The sequence below is a fragment of the Alligator mississippiensis genome, chromosome 5, assembly GCF_030867095.1.
Source record: "Alligator mississippiensis isolate rAllMis1 chromosome 5, rAllMis1, whole genome shotgun sequence".
In the NCBI taxonomy this organism is placed as follows: domain Eukaryota; kingdom Metazoa; phylum Chordata; order Crocodylia; family Alligatoridae; genus Alligator; species Alligator mississippiensis.
In genome coordinates, this window is record NC_081828.1 from 129,120,684 (window position 1) to 129,142,056 (window position 21,373).

Sequence of the window (21,373 nt, forward strand, 5' to 3'; positions counted from 1 at the left end):
CATAGCTCTTAGCCACATATCTCGAGAAAAATCAAAACAGTGGTCCTTCACTTTCCTTTCAGGGATGGAAAGGAAGTAATATGCCTGCCATTACCTTCCCTGCCTACTGGGAATTAAAAATGTATAGCCTTACCTCTTCTGTTTTGTTTGATTAGGAAAAAAACGAACAGTCGTTCTCAGTCAACTTCCTTTTCCTCTCTGTACATAATTGAAAGCTCACTCCAGAAAGTACAACGGGCTCCTACCAATGTTCAATTGTCCTCCATGGTGCTGTTACTACATTTTAGAGAGGCAGATTAGGGGGGGAAAAGGAGAAATTATGCAGATTGTGGGAAGGAGGATTAAAAAAAAAGAACTGTACGCGGTGAAGAGAGGATTATGATGATATTGTTGAGGAAAAGGAAAAGAAGAAATGTTGATGAGGAAAGAAAACATGACAGAAATAGTTAGAAAAGGAAAATAAGGAGCTGGGGAGAGAAGCATAATTCAAGCAGAGAAAGGAGTAATCTTAAAGGAAAAAAAAGCACAAGCACTTAACATGACTGAAAAAGATGAAACACAAAGATCCTGGTATGCAGTAGGAGAAGAGAAAGAAGGCAGAAGGAAGTAGTAAGCAAGACCAAAATCAGAAGATGCTTGGTGATTTTTTATTTATTTTAAACCATCACAGATAGCCAACATGTTAACTGCCAGAGTGCTCACTATGCCCGAGATCAACATCTCCCGAACTGTGAAACATGACCTCCTCTATGAGGGCACACAAAAGGTTCCTATGGGAGCATGTGGGAACCATAGCAGCAATTGCCAGTGCCACTCACCACTTCCCCACACCAGCCATTCTCACAGTACCCTACCTAAGGAAGTACCCTACCTGAAGAACTTCAGCTGCCACCACTCATGACGGGTAGTGGTAACAACAGCAGCTGAAGTAGGGAGGTTACAAGAGTGCCCAACTTTCCCATCGTGGGGCGTAAACCCATGAGGCTTGGGAAACACTGAGCTAGATGATTTCCAAGAACTCAAGAACTTTGAGAAAATCATATCCTAAGACTATAATTTCAGACTACCCTTTGTATGTTTATAGATTTCTAAGAAATCCCTCTCTGGTTGGAATCTTACTTACTTGGTCTCAGTCCCAGGATAAATTCTTTTTAAACATTAAAGAGAAAGTCTTCCACCTAATAGAATTGTGAGATACAGTATAGAAAAAAAATACTTTTTCTGTTGTAAAACAAAACAAAAAAAAGCATCAGGAACCTTTCTGTGTGCTATTCAAAAACAGCTGCCCTTTACAAGTTAAAACTTTCCAAGTGCCTCTAGGCCTCTTTACACATTTTTGGCAAACTAATTTGCAAAACCTGAAGACTAAGGGCCTAAGCCAAAGTTTGCTGAAGTCAATGGAAAGATTCCCATTAATGTCATCAGGTTTTGGACTAAGGCCCTAAAACAATATGAAATAATTGAAATAAGCATATATTGTATGTGCATAACTGATTTCTCAGTTAATCTAGAGTTATGATATTATTTTATGGCAATATGGCATGACAAATATATTTATATTTACTATGGTGGTGTGGTTTTATGCTGCTGTTTCACTGTATACTTCCATAGTAACATACGCTTTTCATTATTCAACAGCATAAGTACAGAGTGAAATCAGCAGTTATTAAAAATACTTTATTTTTTCCTGCTTAGAAGGGCAGGAATATAAAGAAAGATGCAATTAATGTTACAATTTTAAACTTCGAAACTTGGAGCAGGAGTCGATCAAAACTCACAGCCAAATGCAGTGCTGCTATATGATGTAAATGACAAATTTTGGCTTATTCTGGGCTCATGTGCACTCAGTTGTATAATTCACTGATTTCCCTGATTTCACCAACATTAAAGGATCTGGCCCAGCAAGCTAAGTTTGTCAGAAAACTAATGACTGTTCTTAAGTCTCAAAGCCATGTAATTACAGTGATTAGGTATTTCTTTCATGTGCTAAATCATGTAATTTACATGGCAAACAGGGAGGGAAAAGCATGTTGCATAAGGAAAAGGTAATTAGCAAAATTCTCCTTTGACTTTACTCATGTTGCATCATCCCTATATTTCCAGATCTAAATCTGTCAGTCTAAACAGATCTTACCGGCTTCACTAAGAGGTATAGCTAGGCAATTAGTTCCATTTTCACATCATATCAAATCAGTGTTAGAACTTAACTGATGCAACATTTTGCTAATTATATTTGATAACTTACTACTCTATTTAGATCGCTACCGATTTTGCTCATTTGACGACTGCGTGAAAGCTCTGCCCTACTGAATTTGATGGAAAATGTCTCACTGACTAAAATTTTGCCCAGTACATCCAAAGGCTAAAGTTCTTAAAGAAACTTTAATTCCCCACATAACATAGATGTGCATATCTTAACATAGCATGAGCTATTGTATCACACTACAGAAAACAGAAAAGTCTCACTGACTTGATCCTATGCAAAACAAATCAATTACAGTTAATACAAGACACAATTCTCCTGACTCAAAGCCACTCTTCCCATTACACTGATAATATGAACTATAATTTTTGGTATATCCTGGCACCTGCTCTTTCCCCTGACCTACACAAGTTCCTGCCACTACTAGTGCTAGAATACATCTTAGATATCCATACCTGCTTGAATATACCTGGTACTTCTAGCTTGACTTGCTAGAAATAGATAAGCTCTATAATTGTGGGAAGATGTTATGTGTGATAGGTGAGGGGAGGAGGGGACACACATCACCTGGGGGATGTGCTAATTCCATTCTCAAAATAGCTGTTGCTTGCATATAGGTTGCTGTTGCAACCTTGGGTAGGCCTATTAACCAATTTCTCTGCCACTCAGGCTGCCCCACAACTCAGCAGAATAAGAGACATTTGCAGTCAAGCCCAGGTGTCCTGCTGCCTCGGGAATGCCTTGGATTATCAAAATTGACAACAGATTTGCTAAATAAACTTGTCACATCTACCTCCCTATTACCATCCAACTTAACTTGATAACATTATTTCACAGCCAGTCCTTTCACCCATCCACTCCTTCATATATGGAGCATGGGGCCCCAGTGCTCTTTGGAGGGATTCAAATGTGTGGTTTGGTCTGTCATTTTTTTAACACAATGTGCCTATAAAATTAACTATATTTTAAATATAACATCAAGGTTACAGTATTGAACACAAAGCCAGGATATGCCAAAAGATTTAGCTATTGCAATACACTGAGCAAACTTTGACTTTGAAAGATCCCACTGTTGGTTACAACCTTTTAAATAACTGCCTGTGTTCTACATCTTTTGTTACCACTAGTAAGACTTCTAAAAGAAAATGTCAGAAGTTACACACCCTCTTCATCATCTTGATTTTCTCTGGTTTTGAACAATTAGCTTGTTATTTAGACTGAAGGAAGATACATGTGATTCTGGTCTCCCAAGAACACAAAAAAGAGTTAAAAAAATGAAGTGTACTGACAAGCATGATCAGTAGGGAAAATTCTTTCACTGACAGTTATTTTCAGCAGAAGCTTACATCAATGTTATGAATCATTTGTGACCACTTACACTTAAGCTGAGCATATTAAAATTTAATGGGTTTCAACACAAAGAGCCAGTGATAGGATTCCACACATGAAGGCACTAATGTGTTGAGCCCAACTGTACTGAGATGAGGTGGGGGTTGGAACTGCAGTGCTGCCAGCACCAAATACATACAAGTGAATGAATCCCAAATCTCAGACGGGATTTCTTTTTTATTCATTATGCATGACTTTTTTCCTCTTTAAATTATTCATTCTTTTAAATGCTATTGCTTGAGCCTTTTTAACCTTTATACTTTCTCTCTTTTGCCAGCTGCAATATCAGCTGAGCAGGGGAGTGTTTTTTCAACAACATAATAAAAAGACTTTCATTGTAGTGCATACCAAAGTGTCTCGCTATCGTCCCCTGTTTTTCTACTTCTTTTCACAATTGTGAATATTGGGAGGATGAATATTCTTGGAAGCTGCTGGGGAAAGATGCAATGGCCATGTTCAGAATCTGTCTCTGCATTTCCATTAAAAAACAAGGGTTTATGTGACCCATGCAGTTCAATCACTTGAAGCAATCACTGTCAGCAGAGTCTGCCAGACTGATAATAAGCCAGCTGAACAAATTTTCTCAAGAACTTTCTTCAGCCCAAGCCTGGCTCACATTAGCACCCTACTCCCTGACTTTCCAGATTTTTCCTCATATATGACCTTGAACTATATTTTCCACTCACCTGTAGTCAATCCAAAAGGTGCAGAGGAGAGGAAATGAGGTTACGTGGGTTCTATTTCCAATGTCGTATGAGCCTGGGCAAGCCATTTACATTTGAAGGAAGGAGAAATTCATACAATGAAAATATCTGAATAACGGCAAATGAAAATGGAAATCAAGTCGCAGATATAAAAGTTTTATTTCTGAGAGCCAAATGATCAAAGAAGATTCTACTTCCATCATAATGTACAGAAAAATGTCTTGAGAAAGCACAAATTGTATTGCTATATTTTCTCCTATATCCATCCTATTGATTTTTCAGTTCACTGCCCTCTTTACTAAATCTCATTTTGGGATTATGGACTGTATCACTGTATTTACAAAACAGAATTTAAACTGAGAGTTAAAATGTATAACTTAGCAACAGCCTATTTCTAGATATTTAAATTGATTAACTGCCAGTGAAAATTTTCAGAATTGTTCTGACACACCTGATGAATTGCTGCAAAAACACTTAAAATATGGAAAAATATAAATTCACAGTGGATATTTCAAAGTTCCACCACCATATCATGTTGCATTGTACACAATATAATGTCACATTATTAGCTGACATGGTACAATGTAGTGGCTGTGAGATTCAATGGATTTTTGTGTTTCCATAATGCAATTTTCGTGTGAGATTATCAACTACAGTTAGACAGGGAGAAGATGGTTACATTTAAACCAGGGGTGTCCAACCTTTTTGAATGTGGGGCTGGATCACAAACTTTTTATCAGCCATGGGCCGGCGAGCCATATTCAAAGACCTCACAGGAAGTGACATCACATCAGGAAGTGATGTCACGTGACCTTTGACACCAATGAAGTTGCAGGAAGTGACAATGAAATGGGTCTGGAAATGTGCACATGTGTGTTGCAGCAAACAGAGCCAAAGCAGCTATTGGAATGTCGTGGGAAGCATATGCACATGCACATGCACGCATGCGCGCACGCACACACACACACACACACACACACACAGCCCCAACCCGGCCCCGAGGCGCCCCCAGCTCCACATGGGAACTTACCCTGTGCCTCCATTCCCCCCGGCCCAGTCCTGAGGTGCCCCCAGCTCCGCATGGTAACTTACCTCACGCCTCCGTCCACCACACATGCAGGCAGGGCGCGGGCCATGCTGCAGCTCCCCCGGCCACATGCCAGGGGCAAGGGGCAGAGCCCATCCCCAGCTTGTCCAATCAGGCGCGGCTGGGGCAGCCCCGCTCCGCGCAGCCCTTGGGGCATCTGCGGCAGGACCCGGCTCCCCTCCCATCGCTGCTACCTGGGGCCCATGGGCCGGCTCTGCCCGCCTCACCACTGCCCCGCCACCACAGCTCCACGCTCCGCTGCCGCGGCAGAGCATGGAGCAGCGGCAGCAGGGCTGGTGGAGCCATGGCAGTGGAGCATGGGGCCGCATCGGCAGGAGCGCCGCGGAGCACAGAGCCACAGCTCCACTGGCGCTGCTGCCACCACGGCTCCGCACTCCACAGCGGCCCTGCTGCCACCACCGCCACGGCTCCATGCTCCACCACCACGGCTTCGCCAGCACTGCTGCCGCCACCGCAGCTCCGTGCTCTGCCGCCACAGCTCCACACCGCCGCCGCAGCCACGGGCCAGATAAAATGGCTTCGCAGGCCGCATGGCAGCCCACAGGCTGTATGTTGGACAAGTCTGATTTAAACTATATCAATAGTTCATTCTATGCAGAGCTGCCCAAATCAAAGAGGAATACAACTATCATAATATTAATGGATTCAGTCCCCATTGCTCCTTCCCACAGCCCTGATGGAAACACACATCTAGCAGTTCAAGGAAACAAGTTTTCCTTAGTCCTCAGCCACCCAAGGTGACAGTGGAACAACCACCACAGCCAACCAGGATAATATTCTCTCATCCTTTATTGTTCCCTATAACCGTAACAAACATTTCCCCATTAACTGCTTGGTGAGTCTCTCTCCCTCCCCCTCCCCTTCTGAGTAGGTCAGAGGAAAAGGACTGTGTAGTAGCATGGAAGAGATGTGGTTTTAAAGCAGCACATATGGGAAAAGAAAAATTAGTGAAGACCATGGCAGGGGAAGAGAAACACAGGAATAAATTAGGAATAAAAAACAAGTAAGTGAGCTGGCAAACTTAAGAGGGAGAGGCTTGAGGAATACAGAGCAAAATTAGAAAAAGAAGAGTTTTAGAGGGCACAAGCTATGGAACAGGGAGGAAAGTCTACTATTTTTGCCCACAGCGGCTGTATCCACACGAGCGTGAATGTTTGGTTCCCTGGGAACAATTAGCAGCAGGACACCTTGTGCCTCTGCTAGTTGTCCCTGGAGAACGCCTGTCCCACACACCCTCTAGTGCACAGCAGGTTACCCTGGATGGGGTAGGGAAGGCTGAGGCCAGCACTGGGCTGGCCCCAGCAGCCTTACCTGGGGTCCCTGGGGCCTCCTGGGGCTGCAGCGGCGGTGATTATGCTGCTCAGAGCCTGGTCAGCAGCCAGAGTATGGCTCCAGCTGGCCAGGCTCCAGTTTTGAGCAGTGCACACTGCCCCCATGTACACCACTCTGCTTTTTTTTTGCATGGATTTTTTTGCCCTCTGGATATCCAGTGGTCAACCCCCCCGAGCGCTCCTGTCTTGCAGCACAGAGAACAGCTGAACGTGTGGTATGTAGCACCACAGACATGTCTGTGGCACCACATACCACACGGCTGCACTCGTCTGGACAAGGCCAGAGATGCTTACACCACAGAACAGAAGCCCTCAAACTTATTTGCCTAACTTAGGTTTGCAACAAACGTACCTCGAACACCTGGAAACCTGGTAGATTGTCTACACATAACAAATCAAAGCAGAAAAAAACCTTATCAACTCAAGGCCCAAATCTACTGAAGAGCAGTTCTTGCTGCAATTCACACACAAAGATGACTTCTAACAAGAATGAGCATACTGTTCTTCCACTTCAAAGACATGACTCTTTCTGGAAACTATAGGCAGGAGATTGTGATCTGAGACTATTTTAATACAACTAGTGAAAAGATCTACGTATACAGAGTTAACTAATTCTAGTACATTCTCCCAGTAGAAAGGTGGAGATTGAGGGGATCTGAAAACAAAACCAAGTGCCACCACATTGCAAGGGTACACTGTCACAATGCTCTGTGCCAGGCCTAACTACACCAAGTTTTAGAGGCAAAAAAGGATCCTGAAGACTATCTTAAGCTACTATTATAAAAAAAACATTTTCTAACTTTATTACCAAAATGATTTAATAAATTTATAGCAGATGTTCTCCATAGCCCATATTATTTTCATTTCTTATCCACTGCATCCTAGCTTTGTTAACAGTGTAAATTAAATATGACACATGCAATCCTTTTTGATTGTACCATGTTTCAAGGAGCATTTTACTTGACTCTCCTTGTGAAAGGTCATTACAGGGAAAGACAAAGCAGAGAAGGTTGCAAGGACAGCTCCCTTCGCTTCTGCCTTAGGACAAGCCAATGGGCTGTTAAGTGGGAAAAGCTAAGATCATTGCTGGAGCCAAGCACAATGCAGAGAAGCAATATGCAGCTTCTTTTTACTTCTATACAATGGGCTTTTATTCTAATACTAGAACTCGTGTTTCTGTAGGTGAATGGGTAACAACTATACAAAATGGATAAAAAGTAAATAATTTTTCTCCAGATCAGGTACCAATCTGTAATGAATTCTGAGCCAATCCTATGGGATGAATAAATGACAGCAGTTAAGTACAGCCTAATCTGAAACAAAAAATTATAATCAGTAAATGATAAAACAAAATGTATGTCCGGTGCTAAGGACCAAGATTTATCAAAGGCAAAAAGAAATTGGACAAGGTGTGGAACAAGAATGACAAAAGATTTGGAAAACACAATATTATGAAATGCTGAAAATATAGGAGTGTCAAGTACAAAAAAGACAAAAATAATAGTGTAGAAGGAAGGATAGCAGACATTCAATATGTAAAGAAAATGGTAATTAATTGCTATTCTGCTTCCAACAGACACCTCCCTGATTTACAACAGACTTGACTCAAGTAAGATGTTAGAGAAAACTTTCCAAGCTAAATGGATATTTAAGCATTTTAACAGAAGAGAAGTTGTAAAACCGCTCTCGACAGAAATTTTCAAGAATAGATTAGATCTGCGGTGCTCAACCTCCAGCCTACGAGCAAAGTGCAGCACACAGAGCCTTGGAATCCAGCCTGCAGAGCTCTCCAAAGATCAGGAAATTTGGGGGTGGAGGAGAACTGACAGTTAAAAACTGCCACTCCCCCTCGCTGTCAAAATCCCAAGCCCTATGCAACGGGCTTAAGCCAGGCCATGACTTTCCCCCGACATGGCTATGTCAGGTCCAGGCCAAGCCCCTTTCCCTCTGCATGGCCGGCTGGGGCTGAGCTACACCCCGCCCCGCTTAAAGGGCCTGACCATTCCCCAACTCCCTACATGGCAGGTTTGAGGCTCGGCTTTCTCCCCTGCCACAGGGCTGGGCCACTCCCCCTTCCTCCTGCAGGGCTGGATCAGGGCTGGGTAATGCCCTCTCCCTGCCATGGGTGTTGGTTGGGCCCAGACCAAGCCCCCTTCTTCTGCACAGCTAGATCAGGGCTGGGCTGCCCCTTGCCCCTTTCAACACAGCCTGATAGGGCCCCAATGCACCGGCCCCAGGCTCTGGATTGGGATCACTGGCCGGATCCAACCCATGAAGGGACCAGCCACTGGCCATCTGGCCAACCAGTGAAATAGGTTGAGCATCACTGGATTAGATTAACAACTAGGAGGGATGGTCAAAATGAATGTATCCTCCCTCAGCGCAGAAAGATGGACTAGTTGACCTGGTGATGCCTCTTCCAGCAGTACGTTTCTATGATTCTAAAATTCTATTGATATATAGTTTTTTAAAAAATTATAAAATTCTACTTTCTAAAATTTAAAACTTCCTGCATGGTCAATTGCTGTTTATGGCAACACTCTCCTACCATATATATGGAAAAAAGCTTACAGATGCTGTGTCTATGATATGGACTGTTACATTTTCAGTTGATCAAAAGTGGAGGAACAGGCCATCTTTAATTAGGCAAGCATTGTACAATTCCACTCACTCTAATAAAGTTTCAGTATAACTGACTTCCAAGTCCAACAAATAAAACTGTATCTACTGTCCAAAACATGACCAACTAAGTAATATAAAAATGTTAGAATAGAATACAAAAGCATTTTATCAACATTGAAATGGACAAAAATAATCAACAAAGACCAATAAAAAAGAGGAAGTAGGGAAAAAGTTGGGGCAGAAAATGACTACTGTCCTAATTTGAAATACCTTAAAAAAAGCCTAAATATATTAAATGTGGGGAGTTGAGGTAAGATAAATGTCATTTGGAAGAGGGACCTACACCAAGGACCAAAACAGCAAAGCAAGATTGCATTCCAACCCAAGACTGGGATATCTTAAATGTGGGTAAGGCAAGACTGCAAATACGGATCCTTTTAGAATGAGGCCAAAAGGTTCAATACAGCAACAGCCAATACTGCTTAAGGCTTTAAAAACAAAAGTAATTAACATGCTGGTATGGGAAAGAGTTTGAAAAACTACAGATTACCATTGTAGGTGACCTGGATTTATAATGTAATTTTTCCTACCCATTAAACTTAGTGTATTGCAAATCTGGGTGGTCTACACTACCTTTCAAGGGAACTTTTCTGGCCTTGACCAGAACTAAGGATTGGCACAATTTCCTAAACCTTTAGCTGCTTCTTAGTTCAACTGTTTAGGTACTGCCAAAGCTAACATGGTGCAACATGTAGTCTGATATAGCTGAAGTTTTTTATGATCACATTCAACAAATGCCTTTAGACCATTGTTTGCCTCAAATGCCTGAGAAACTTAGTCTATTCCATTAATTATTCTATTAACCTCCATAAGAAATCACTTCAGAACCACTATTCCCCTTTATCTCAGATTTAGCAAAGGTGGTGAATTTAGCCTGCTTGCATATGTTAAAAAAAAACCCTAAAAAGGGCTTTACCGAAAGAAGCAGCACATTACTTCGACCCAGCTCTGCAGTGTCTCTATAGATTGGGCGCTTCAGTGGGGCTTTTTGGAACTTTTATCTAATAGCTAATTCAATCAGCTATTAGATAAAAGTTCCAAAAAACCCCACTAATGCACCTGATCTATACAGACATCAGGCAAGCCGGGTGCCACTAATGCACTGCCTCTTCTGGGTATGTGCCAGGCGCGGTGCAGGAGTGCACAGAGTTTAAAGTAAAGCACTAGTTTTGTGGGGGGTTTAACATCTGCAAGCAGCCTTAATGTCCTCGTGTAGATAAGTCTTTAACCTAATTCAAGAATTTTTCATTCTAATTGTGGCCTTCAAAACACCTGAAACCCCTTGCAGTTATGTGTTATACCCAAATTTTAAAAGCATATTAACTAGATCATCATTGAAGTCATTAACAAAAATACTAAATAAAACAGGACCCAGAACAGAGTTCAATAGGGCTCTAGTTAATATGTCCTTTCAGCATGATGACATACTCTGAATGTGGCTTCTCGACTAGCTTTGTACCCACTTAATAAGACTCTATTTTCCAAGTTTGCTTATGACAATGTCATGTGGGATCATGCCAAAAAACATTACTCAAGTCAAGGTATATCACATTACCATATGTCAAAGAAGAAACTTAGATCAACTTGGCAAATCTAATCATGACAAACCTATATTCTCTGTTCTCATCACTTTATTATCCTCCTAGTATTTAGAGATTGATTGTTTAACAATTTGTTCCAATATCTTTCAAAGTATCAGACAGGTCCATTTTCCAAAGGTCTTTCTTTTTCTCCTGATTTTTATACACAGTTTCTAAGTTTTCCCTTCCTTGGTCCCCTGTGACCACACCTGCTCTCCACGAGTTCTTAAAGATAATCACTAATTATTCACAGATTGCTTCATACAGCTCCTTAAAGTACTCAAGAGAAAATTTCATCAGGCCCATCCTTATTTAACTACATCTAACATTGAAATATTACTTAATGTAGATAGGTTTTCTTCCTTTATATGGCAGACATTCTTTGAACAGTTTTCAACACATTTTGGGTATTAACACAATATAACAAAAAAGACAAGGAATAAAAAAGAAAGAAAAAACTTTTAATCTGAAAATACAATCATGTTTCTGGAACCCAGTATGAATGATACATGTTGGCTTCTTTTTTAAAACTCTTAACCAAACTGCATTTTCTGTATACCCAGAACTGTTTATGTTGCATGGGGCATTGCTATACCTGCATTCAACCATCTGCTTATTTAAAGTTCTTCCCTATTCAACGAATTAAGCATTTTAACTGTGATCCACATTTATTCCTGTCACAACCCAAAGTTGTGAGTTTTTGTTTGTGTGTGCTTCGGCAATGCTAAATTATGTTCCCGCTAAAATTACAGCTTCCTTGCACGGCGGAGTTCTCTGCTGCAGGAGAGAACTCCGGTGCAATGGGGAATTTCCCGCCAAATTTGCAGCTTCTTTGCATGGTGCATTTCTTTTGCATCTCGGAGATGCACGGTGCAAAGGAGTTCCTGCCATTTGTATGGGAGTTCGCGCCACATTATTGGCCAACTCTGAATAAAGGCACACGTGGCGGCTAGCTATTGGCTTGCTAGCCGTACAAAAGGCTTGGGTGGTTTCCGCCCAAGTCGGAGAGAGAGGAAAACTGGAGAGAGAGAGAACTCACCAGGAGGAGGAGACTTCGCGCTGTGTGAAGATCTCTAAGCGATGTGGACCCTTACGGACCCAATGCGCCTCTCTTAAGCAGGCAACAGAGGTCTAAATAGCCTTTGGCCTCTCCCCATCACCGAGCGCAATCCTAGACGTATCCCTATCCTATAAACCCAAGCCGGATCCTCGGAGCCTTAACAGCTCCGTGGTAGAGGGAACCGAACCAAGCCCACAGAGCTTTAATAACTCCGGGGAAGATTAGTGCCGTACGAACCCACGGAGATTCAGCCACTCCGGAGGGAACCGAACCCACGGAGTCTCAACAACTCCGGGGGAACTGAATCCACAGAGCCTCGACAACTCCGGGGAAAAGAGCTGACTTGTCGTAATCCTCCAATGGGGATTCAAGTGGAGCTGTGCCTGGAAAGCTATCCAGCCTACACCACTACCATCTTTTGGTGTAAGTAAACAATCTTTTAATCAACCACTACGCGTCCATAATCAATTCTAGCTCGCCGCGGTCTTCTCCGGCCCTGCGTGCCCGGGCTGCTGGCCACAGCCCATGTGCGCAAAGATGGGCCCCGGCTCGCCCCCGGTCGGCCCGCACATGGCGACGAGGATGGGATCAGGAGAAAACACGCTAGAGCTAGAGCTGGTTCAGAACTGCCCTTGGTGCGATAACCAATGCCAAGTGAAAAGCTTTGAGGAACTGGAGGTGCATGTCGCTTACCACCAGGCAGGTGGAACGGGTGAAAAATTTGTGAGCGGACGCCTGTCACTAAAGGGAGAAGAGGGAGTCTCCGAAGACGGAGCCCCGAGAGACAGGGAAGTGTATTTGCTCCCCGCGGTGTTCGGGTGTATATTGAGAAATGAGTGGGTCCTGTTCAGGCCCCTCGATACTGTGTCCCTCGCCGGACCCAACCCGGCAGGCGAAACGAACCCAACTTTCACCCGGGAGTGTGCCCGATGCCTACGATATGGTCGGGAGAGTGAAGAACCGGAGTTGATCGGCCGGTTCCCTCCCCTCATGGCGGCTAGATTAAGGGGTCACGAACTACCATCCAAGCTCCGCGAAGATCTGGAAGAGGAGGAACGAGCCGCAGATGAGAGGGTGGCCCCGTGGTACAACAAGGGGGGAGAATGTAGTGCAACTTTTCGTACTGTGATGAATCTACTGCAAGAGAACTTAAGTTTGAAAACCCAGCTGCAGATGGCCGTTCAAGTGGTCAAAGAAGCGGCTGAGAAAAAGGAGCCTGAAACGCCAGTCTAAGATGGCGCTGAGCAAGAGGGAGACCGCGTGAAAGAACCGGAAAAGAAGGGTGGAGCTTCTGAAGAACCCGCAAGAGTTCGATCAGCGACTCCGCCCACTGACGCAGCGTCGTCGCCGGCAACCCCGCCTAGCGACGCAGCGACACCTCTACCGACCACGCCTTCCTGCCGACGAAGGAGAGAGTCAAACGGAGGAGAGCATCCGCCCCTCCTGCCTGAAGCAGTAACAGCAACAGTGACTCCCGCAGCAGCAGTTCAGCCTATAACAGTATCAACTCCCGAAGGAGCAGCTTATTCTACAACAACAACTAACTGAGTTGCTACCACCTATTATGCTCGCACCAGAGCTGAGTTACAGGATTTGTGTAGAGCATCAAGAATCCAACCTGAAGAGACTCTAGCTGTATGGTTAAGACGTTTAGTCATGGAACTTGGATCCGACCTGCTGAATCAAGAAGAAGCAAGCTTCCTAGTCAGACAAGCTTCATGGAGTAGAGGACATGTCACCGATATCGACATGATAACATGTAATACTCACTGGCCTATTCCACTGCCCGCGCTTGTTGCAGGACTGATTAGTCAGAAAGCCCACATATGGCATGCAGGACGGCCAGAATATACCGGCGCAGAGCATCTTATGCTGGCAATCATCGGCGTCTCGTACTGTGCTTGGAACCCCAGAGCACGTGCGCTGGGACTGACATCACTCCAGCGAATAAGACCATGGCCTCACCGTCACCTGAGAGATCCTGGAACCGTTCCACTAACCACTCACGGTTTAGATAGTTGCCTCGAGGTTTATGGGCGGAAAAACATCGTCGTCCTTCGGATTCTGCTCAGTCCAATGGTGAACCAACCTGTGAGTAATCTTTGTCAGTTACCACGACTGCGTATCCTGATGGAGCCAAGATTGTCTCTTGATCAGGACTGTCGACACCCAACCGGACCTCAAGGCGCCAGACGTCGTGAATCCGATCTTCCACCACTGCCACCGAGAACCCTAGAGGAGCGATACATGTTTGGATTTCTCCTACAGCGTTCCAGACTTAATAAGCGGCAGCTTCGGATTTTAGGAGACGCAGGCCAATGGCAGTTGGCTTATGAGTTAGGTTTTCATTATTTAGAGGAACCAGACGATGAATCCTCAACGATTTCATCCAATTGAGAATATAAGAGAGAATGGTTCCATAAAAATTGTGTAAATCTGTTGAATAAGATCATTAATCTATTTTTTGAGAGTTTTTGTCTACAGATCCGAGATTCAGAGTGTGTGGCAAAGAGGAGCCCTGAGAAGGACGACATCCCCAGAAGAGATGAGGGCCTGACGTACGACTTTGCCATGACGCCTACTGAAGCCTTGATCGTGCATTTTGTTATGAATCAGATTATGTGTTTGTGTTAATTATTGTTTCTTGATTGTTATGTAACTCAAACCCAGGACAGCAAATTTTATGTTTGTTTATTTGTTTGTTTGTTTGCCTGTCTGCTCGTTTGACGATTTACAACAAGGTTCTAGATCGCTAGAAGAGTATGGCATAATTTAGCTATGCTCTCAGCAAGGGGGGATGTCACAACCCAAAGTTGTGAGTTTTTGTTTGTGTGCGTTTCGGCAACGCTAAATTATGTTCCCGCTAAAATTACAGCTTCCTTGCATGACGGAGTTCTCTGCTGCGGGAGAGAACTCCGGTGCAACGGGGAATTTCCCGCCAAATTTGCAGCTTCTTTGCATGGTGCATTTCTTTTGCATCTCGGAGATGCACGGTGCAAAGGAGTTCCTGCCATTTGTGTGGGAGTTCGCGCCACATTATTGGCCAACTCTGAATAAAGGCACACGTGGTGGCTAGCTATTGGCTTGCTAGCCGTACAAAAGGCTTGGGTGGTTTCCGCCCAAGTCGGAGAGAGAGGAAAACTGGAGAGAGAGAGAACTCACCAGGAGGAGGAGACTTCGCGCTGTGTGAAGATCTCTAAGCGATGTGGACCCTTACGGACCCAACGCGCCTCTCTTAAGCAGGCAACAGAAGTCTAAATAGCCTTTGGCCTCTCCCCGTCGCCAAGCGCAATCCTAGACGTATCCCTATCCTATAAACCCAAGCCGGATCCTCGGAGCCTTAACAGCTCCGTGGTAGAGGGAACCGAACCAAGCCCACAGAGCTTTAATAACTCCGGGGAAGATTAGTGCCATACGAACCCACGGAGATTCAGCCACCCCAGAGGGAACTGAACCCACGGAGTCTCAACAACTCCGGGGGAACTGAATCCACAGAGCCTCGACAACTCCGGGGAAAAGAGCTGACTTGTCGTAATCCTCCAACGGGGATTCAAGCGGAGCTGTGCCTGGAAAGGTGTCCAGCCTACACAACTACCATCTTTTGGTGTAAGTAAACGATCTTTTAATCAACTACTACGTATCCGTAATCAATTCTAGCTCGCCGCGGTCTTCTCTGGCCCCGCGTGCCCGGGCTGCTGGCCACAGCCCACGTACGCAAAGACGGGCCCCGGCTCGCCCCCGGTCGGCCCGCACAATTCCATACATGGTTAACAGCCAAAGTCAAATATTTTGTGCTTTGCTTGGAATGGACCTCTTCCTTGTACTATTTTTATGAGGCATGCTGTTTAATTGTCTACCTGTATCATAATGGGACATAACACTACAGCAGTGCTTTTCAATCTGTGGTCCATGGACCTTGGAGGTCCGAAGACTATATCCTAAGGGTCTGCAAAAGATGACTATGATCAATCAAAAGTATGCGAGTTCCACACTTACAATTCAAAGAGTCCACAACTCCATTCAAGATTTCCACACGGTTCTGCACCTCCATTTGAAATTTTTTAGGGGTCCACAAATGAAAAAAGGTTGAAAACCACTCCACTAGAGTATATGGGTCATTGGTCTTTTGGCATCTAATGTAAAGGCATTAATATTTTCTTTTTTTTCTTCTTTTTTTTTGGTTGGTTTTATTTAATATATGCAGTGCAGAAATTACTACCTCTGACTTCTTTTGAGGTACCATATTACATGAAAGATGCATGTTGTTTCGATAGTATATATTTTGCATACCCCTCAATCTCCTAGTAACATGACATGGCTATGCTAAAATGAATGGTCTCAGTGACTGCAAAGCAAGTATTCAGTTAAGTAATAGTTACTACTGTAAAGCTTTTGTCAGCTTGGGCACTTCAAATTAAAAAAAAAAAACAATCTAAGTTATACAGACTGAAAATAAAGTATGTTACAACTTGGATGGGATAGTGAAAGAGTGGTTAAGACATCTTATTGCAGCTCCAGAAATGTGAGTTTCAGTCTTGCTTCAGACTCATGCTGGAGGTAGTCTCAATAACCCATCTATAAATGTATATCCTAGGCATTCAGATTGGGTATTCAGAAATAGCTAACATGAATGCTAACCACATTATTACTCCTTTGTGGACCATTAACAATGGAAGTCGCCATGCCTAAAACTACATTAGCTCACTGGGCTTTTATAGTCAGATGGACTATGACGGACTGACTGATTACAAGTAAAATAAATAAATAATTACATGTATTTGTACTATGACACCGCCATTTAATGATAAAAGTGTACATATATGAAAAATTCCCATTAGCTTTAGAGAGAACATCTTCCTTGCTGGTAAAACAGAGATCAGTGAAGTTTGTGGTATTTCATTTTATGAGCTCAGTCTGAGAAAGGAAAGGAAGTTATATAGCACCTATTTCACCCTTTCACAAATAATCAGAATAATTTCTTCATACATGTTAAAAACAAAGCTTTACAAAATACACAACAAAAATACACAAACTTGATTTGATCTTTATTCTGAGGTCACATTATCTGAACATCCATCCACTTACGTATAGGTATTGACAAAAATAATTTCTCTAAGAGAAAGGAATTAAAAATAGAAAACCTTTTCTCTCCCTAATCAACTTGAGATAATTAAATTTAAACAGCTCCACAGCAGCATATCAAGCAAAGGGTTGCTTGCTACTAGGTTCAAAGACTTGTTACTGTAAGTATAGCACTTGCATAGGCCATTCAGAAGACTTTTACACCATAGGTCAGACTTTCCACATCAAAGATGGGAAAAGAAGCATAGAAAAAGAGAAATTATGAATATCTAGAGTTTTAAGATGAGTTCCCACATGCATATTCATCTGCCAGAAATTATCAAGCTTAGACTTTTTAAAAATACAGTGGGTATGTGTTCAGTCTCTCTGTACTCTTCACTGAATGCATAAAAGATGGTGCATGCTCCCACTATTAAGTTTTCTCTGAACCACTGAATTCCAGAATACCAGAACTCTAAGGAAGATGGAAATGATTGTAGGATGAAGGATATTTAAATCTAGATTAATCATGTTCCTTTTTTTCTGGGACAGCAGATCTGTAAGTAACAACAGAATCCTGGGACACGCTGGGCAGCCTGGGAGGCCTGTGCTAGGCAGCAGAGCCGAATCCTTTCCTGTATGGAAGTCTCCTGTCCTCGCTACCTGGTACAAGCCTCCCAGGCTGCCTGGAAGCAGTGGCGATGAGTAGGGCGTGCATGGGGGTTCACATGCACCCCCTGAGAGCGCTGGTGCACCCCCTGACAATCAGTGTTCCCGGGCAGGAGGGGCAGGTGAGAGCACTGGTGCCCCCCTGATAGCACAGGCCAGGGAGTTGGGGTGCCAGGAGAAGCAATCCCTGCGGTCCCCCCACGGCTGATTGCACCCACCCGGAAGTGCAAGTGGCACGATCGGCCATGGGAGGACCCACCCCCGGTTGCTGACTGGCTGACTCAGGAGGCACCAGTCACCCATGCCTGGAAGAGACCCGAAACATTTCTCAAACTTCTGTATTGTCAGAGCAGACATAATTAGCATTTACCTGCCATCTCCTCATTGATAATCACAGTGGATAACTTTGCTGGAAGCAGACTGTTGTAAAATATCCATACCTGCCTCCATTAAAGAACATTCCAGTTCTGAGGACACAAGCCCTCCTCCCCACTCCCCCAACCCCTTCACCCTTGCCACCCTACTTAGGGTGTAAGTATAAATAGATTTTGGGATGCCGAGACAGAAAAGCAACCCTGGGTGGTAGGTCCTAACTCTGCAAGCATGCCTTGAATATAAAACCCATGGTCATGTTGATAGGAAGGGGTACTAATAGGAATTAGAGAAGGAGCCACCAAAGGTATTCCACTGTGTGTGTGGGCATGCACCTCAAACACTCAAGCCCTTTATGGCTTCAGGGTAGAACATGAGAAGAGCAAGCATACGCACCTTGTGTAAGGCCTCCAAGCATGTTTGAGGTGCTTGCCCACATACACTGGAATGTGCATACAGACTTCAAAAAAGAACCAAGATAGTACAGCTAACACTACTTCCAAGCACCATGAAAGATGTTACTGTACTTACTTGAATCTAATATGAGGTTTTTTCCCCCCCAGTCAGCATGGTGAAAAAAGCTCTTTGTCTTAGATTCATGTGCAAAGCAGAGGGTGGGGGGGCATCTGGATCCTACAGCTCTAACTCTGGCCCTGAGCCCAGGTTCGGGCCAGAATCAGACCCACAGCAGACAACTCTCCAATAATTAGATTTGGTACCTGGAAAATTATAACAAATTTATATATTTTCCCTACACAGAATCTAATTATTGAGGGACCATCTTAGATTCAAGTAAATATGGTAAATCCCAATTACAAGACTATCTGGAAGTCTGGAATCTGCATAACTCATATACCTTCTTGATGAAGCACAACATTTATGACAAAATAATGGACTTTCCATCTTTTCAGAGGTATTTTTTTCTTACATGAAGATGTGTATTTTTTGTTGGTGTTGCATATAAAGTGAGGGACTGAAACTGGACCCAGTCAGTAAGATTGTGTGCCCAAACAGGATTGAGGTACACATTTCAAACCCATTGGGTTACAAAGATCCTGGCCAAAGGCTTCTGGAAAAAGTGCAGTTTTATTTCTACTGCTGTTAAAGGGAATGTGTATATTTTATAAGTATGTGAATTACTTTAAGATAATAATAGCCTGATTCCATGCTACTGAGCAAGGCTGAGGTGGTGTGGGTGCTAAGGTGCATAGTTCACAGCCCAGAGGTCACAGGTTTGAGACTACAGCAAAAGCACTCATGGCACAGACCTATCAGATTCCAATGAGTCTGCAAATTGTGCTAAATACTTCGTCATATTTGACAGAAGGAAGGATGCTTCTGTTTTCCCACCTGAATGAGAAAACCCTACAAAACTCCAAATTTCAGATACCATTTAACCAAACAATGTTGCACAGTTTTAAAACTGTTAATATTTAGTTTCCTATATTGTATTCCATAAATGAAGTACCCTCTTTCCTCAGTACCACCATCATTCATTTTTTGAGCTAGATTGTTCTACTTAAAATATTTTACATGGCTATGAATTTTCTTATGAGGGATATACCATGAACTAGGTATCAATGATTATTTTCCATACCACAAGGACTTTTTTAATTCATTTCTGTTTTACAGTATATATTACATAAAAGACGCATACATTTTTGCACCTTACAAATAAATTTATCAATAAGCTTTGAGAGTACCAGAAAAATGATCATCTGGGATAAATAGACCAATAAATGAATAAGTATGTTCTTTAAATATAGTAGCTAGCAGTCAAAGTTAAATAAAGTGTCGCTTCAAAATATTATATTCCCTAATCCAGCCTTTTCGCCCTGGATGGGGGATGCCAGTTGACCAGATCTGCCACAATGGGTAGATGTGGTGGGGGCCTGATCTGGCCATGCAGCTGGGGAGGCAAGGGGCAGCTTGGCTCTCGCACAGGGCTAGGGAATTTGGCAGTAGGGCAGAGGTGGCAATATTAACTGCCACTGCTCCCCAAGTGACAAATTTCCTGATCCATGTGGAGTCCTACAGACTGGATGCCATGGCTGCATGGGCTGAATTTGGCCCACAGGCCAGGAGATGAGCTTCTCTGCTCTAAACCATTTTTACTCGTTAGAAAAATAAACTGAGAGTATTATTATTCTATATTGCGAGGAATACAAACTTTTATAAAAGATGTAGCACCAAAATTCTAACAAGCATGTTGATTCAGTGATATCCTCAAATTTGAGGGAGAAAGGAAAAGCATCTCTCTTGGCCATCTTCATTTACTGTGAAACAAACTCTAAACTTAACCAAATGTCCATTACTTAATTTGAATATACGTAAACTTTTTGAATTAAGAAAGTATCTTACCTGGCATGATGATAGCCTGCTGAGTATTTGTGTCTGCATTCAAACAGAGGCGCCCACCTTTGGCCAACCTATCACAGAGCAAAGTTATGTGTTTCTTCAGCCTACTAGTATCTTTGGGTATGCTCAGCTGACTGGTGAGAGTCAAGGCCTGTTCTTTAGAGCTCTTGGAAAGACAAGTTCTCAATAAGTAAGAAATTGCAGCATCCACAGTTTCTTCCCAGCCCTAGATGAAAGGAAAAGAAAAGAAATGAAATGAAATATAATACCCTCCTTGAACTTGAACAAATTGAAGAATATACAAGTCAAATTTCTAAGCAATGAGTTACTAACAAGTTTCAGTCTATATTGCTGTGTAAAATAGACTTTCTAATTTAATGAACTATCCTGAAATGAGATTTCTTAAAGTTTGCATAGAATAATAACAACTAATAAATTGATACACAGAAAATCCCCCCTAATTATTAAAATCAGAGAAACAATAATACAAATCCAAGAACAGTATCTGCAAAAGAAAATTATAAGCTAAATCACAGCTAAGCCCAATACCTTTATTTAATGTTATAAATAAGAATTTTCACCAGTAGTATTATAAGAATTTATCATTTATTTATATAAATAAGAATTTTCACCATTTAGGAAAAGCTCCAGAAAAGATTCTATGTAAACATAAATGTTTGCTACGATATGTTTGTTTGCAAACAAACTAGGGAGAGAGAAGAATAGAGTTCATCCAATTGTATAACTTTTGGAAATCACCATAAAAAAAACTTTTAATTTAAGGGTTAAATGTTACAAAGTATTTTTTTCCTGTTAAATACCTGTGACGATTTTAAGATTAAAATATAATTCCTAG

General features: G+C 42.7%; 1 protein-coding gene across 6 annotated transcripts in view; it reads right to left on the reverse strand.

Annotated features, from left to right (window-relative positions):
* Positions 1-21,373, reverse strand: part of BBS9 (Bardet-Biedl syndrome 9) — a 478,425-nt gene that overhangs the window by 189,381 nt on the left and 267,671 nt on the right. For all 6 annotated transcript variants that reach the window (XM_019483427.2, XM_019483428.2, XM_014602583.3 and 3 more), the window contains one exon: positions 20,521-20,743. In XM_019483427.2, the coding sequence (XP_019338972.1) occupies positions 20,521-20,743 (223 nt within the window). The remainder of the gene's footprint in view (positions 1-20,520; positions 20,744-21,373) is intronic.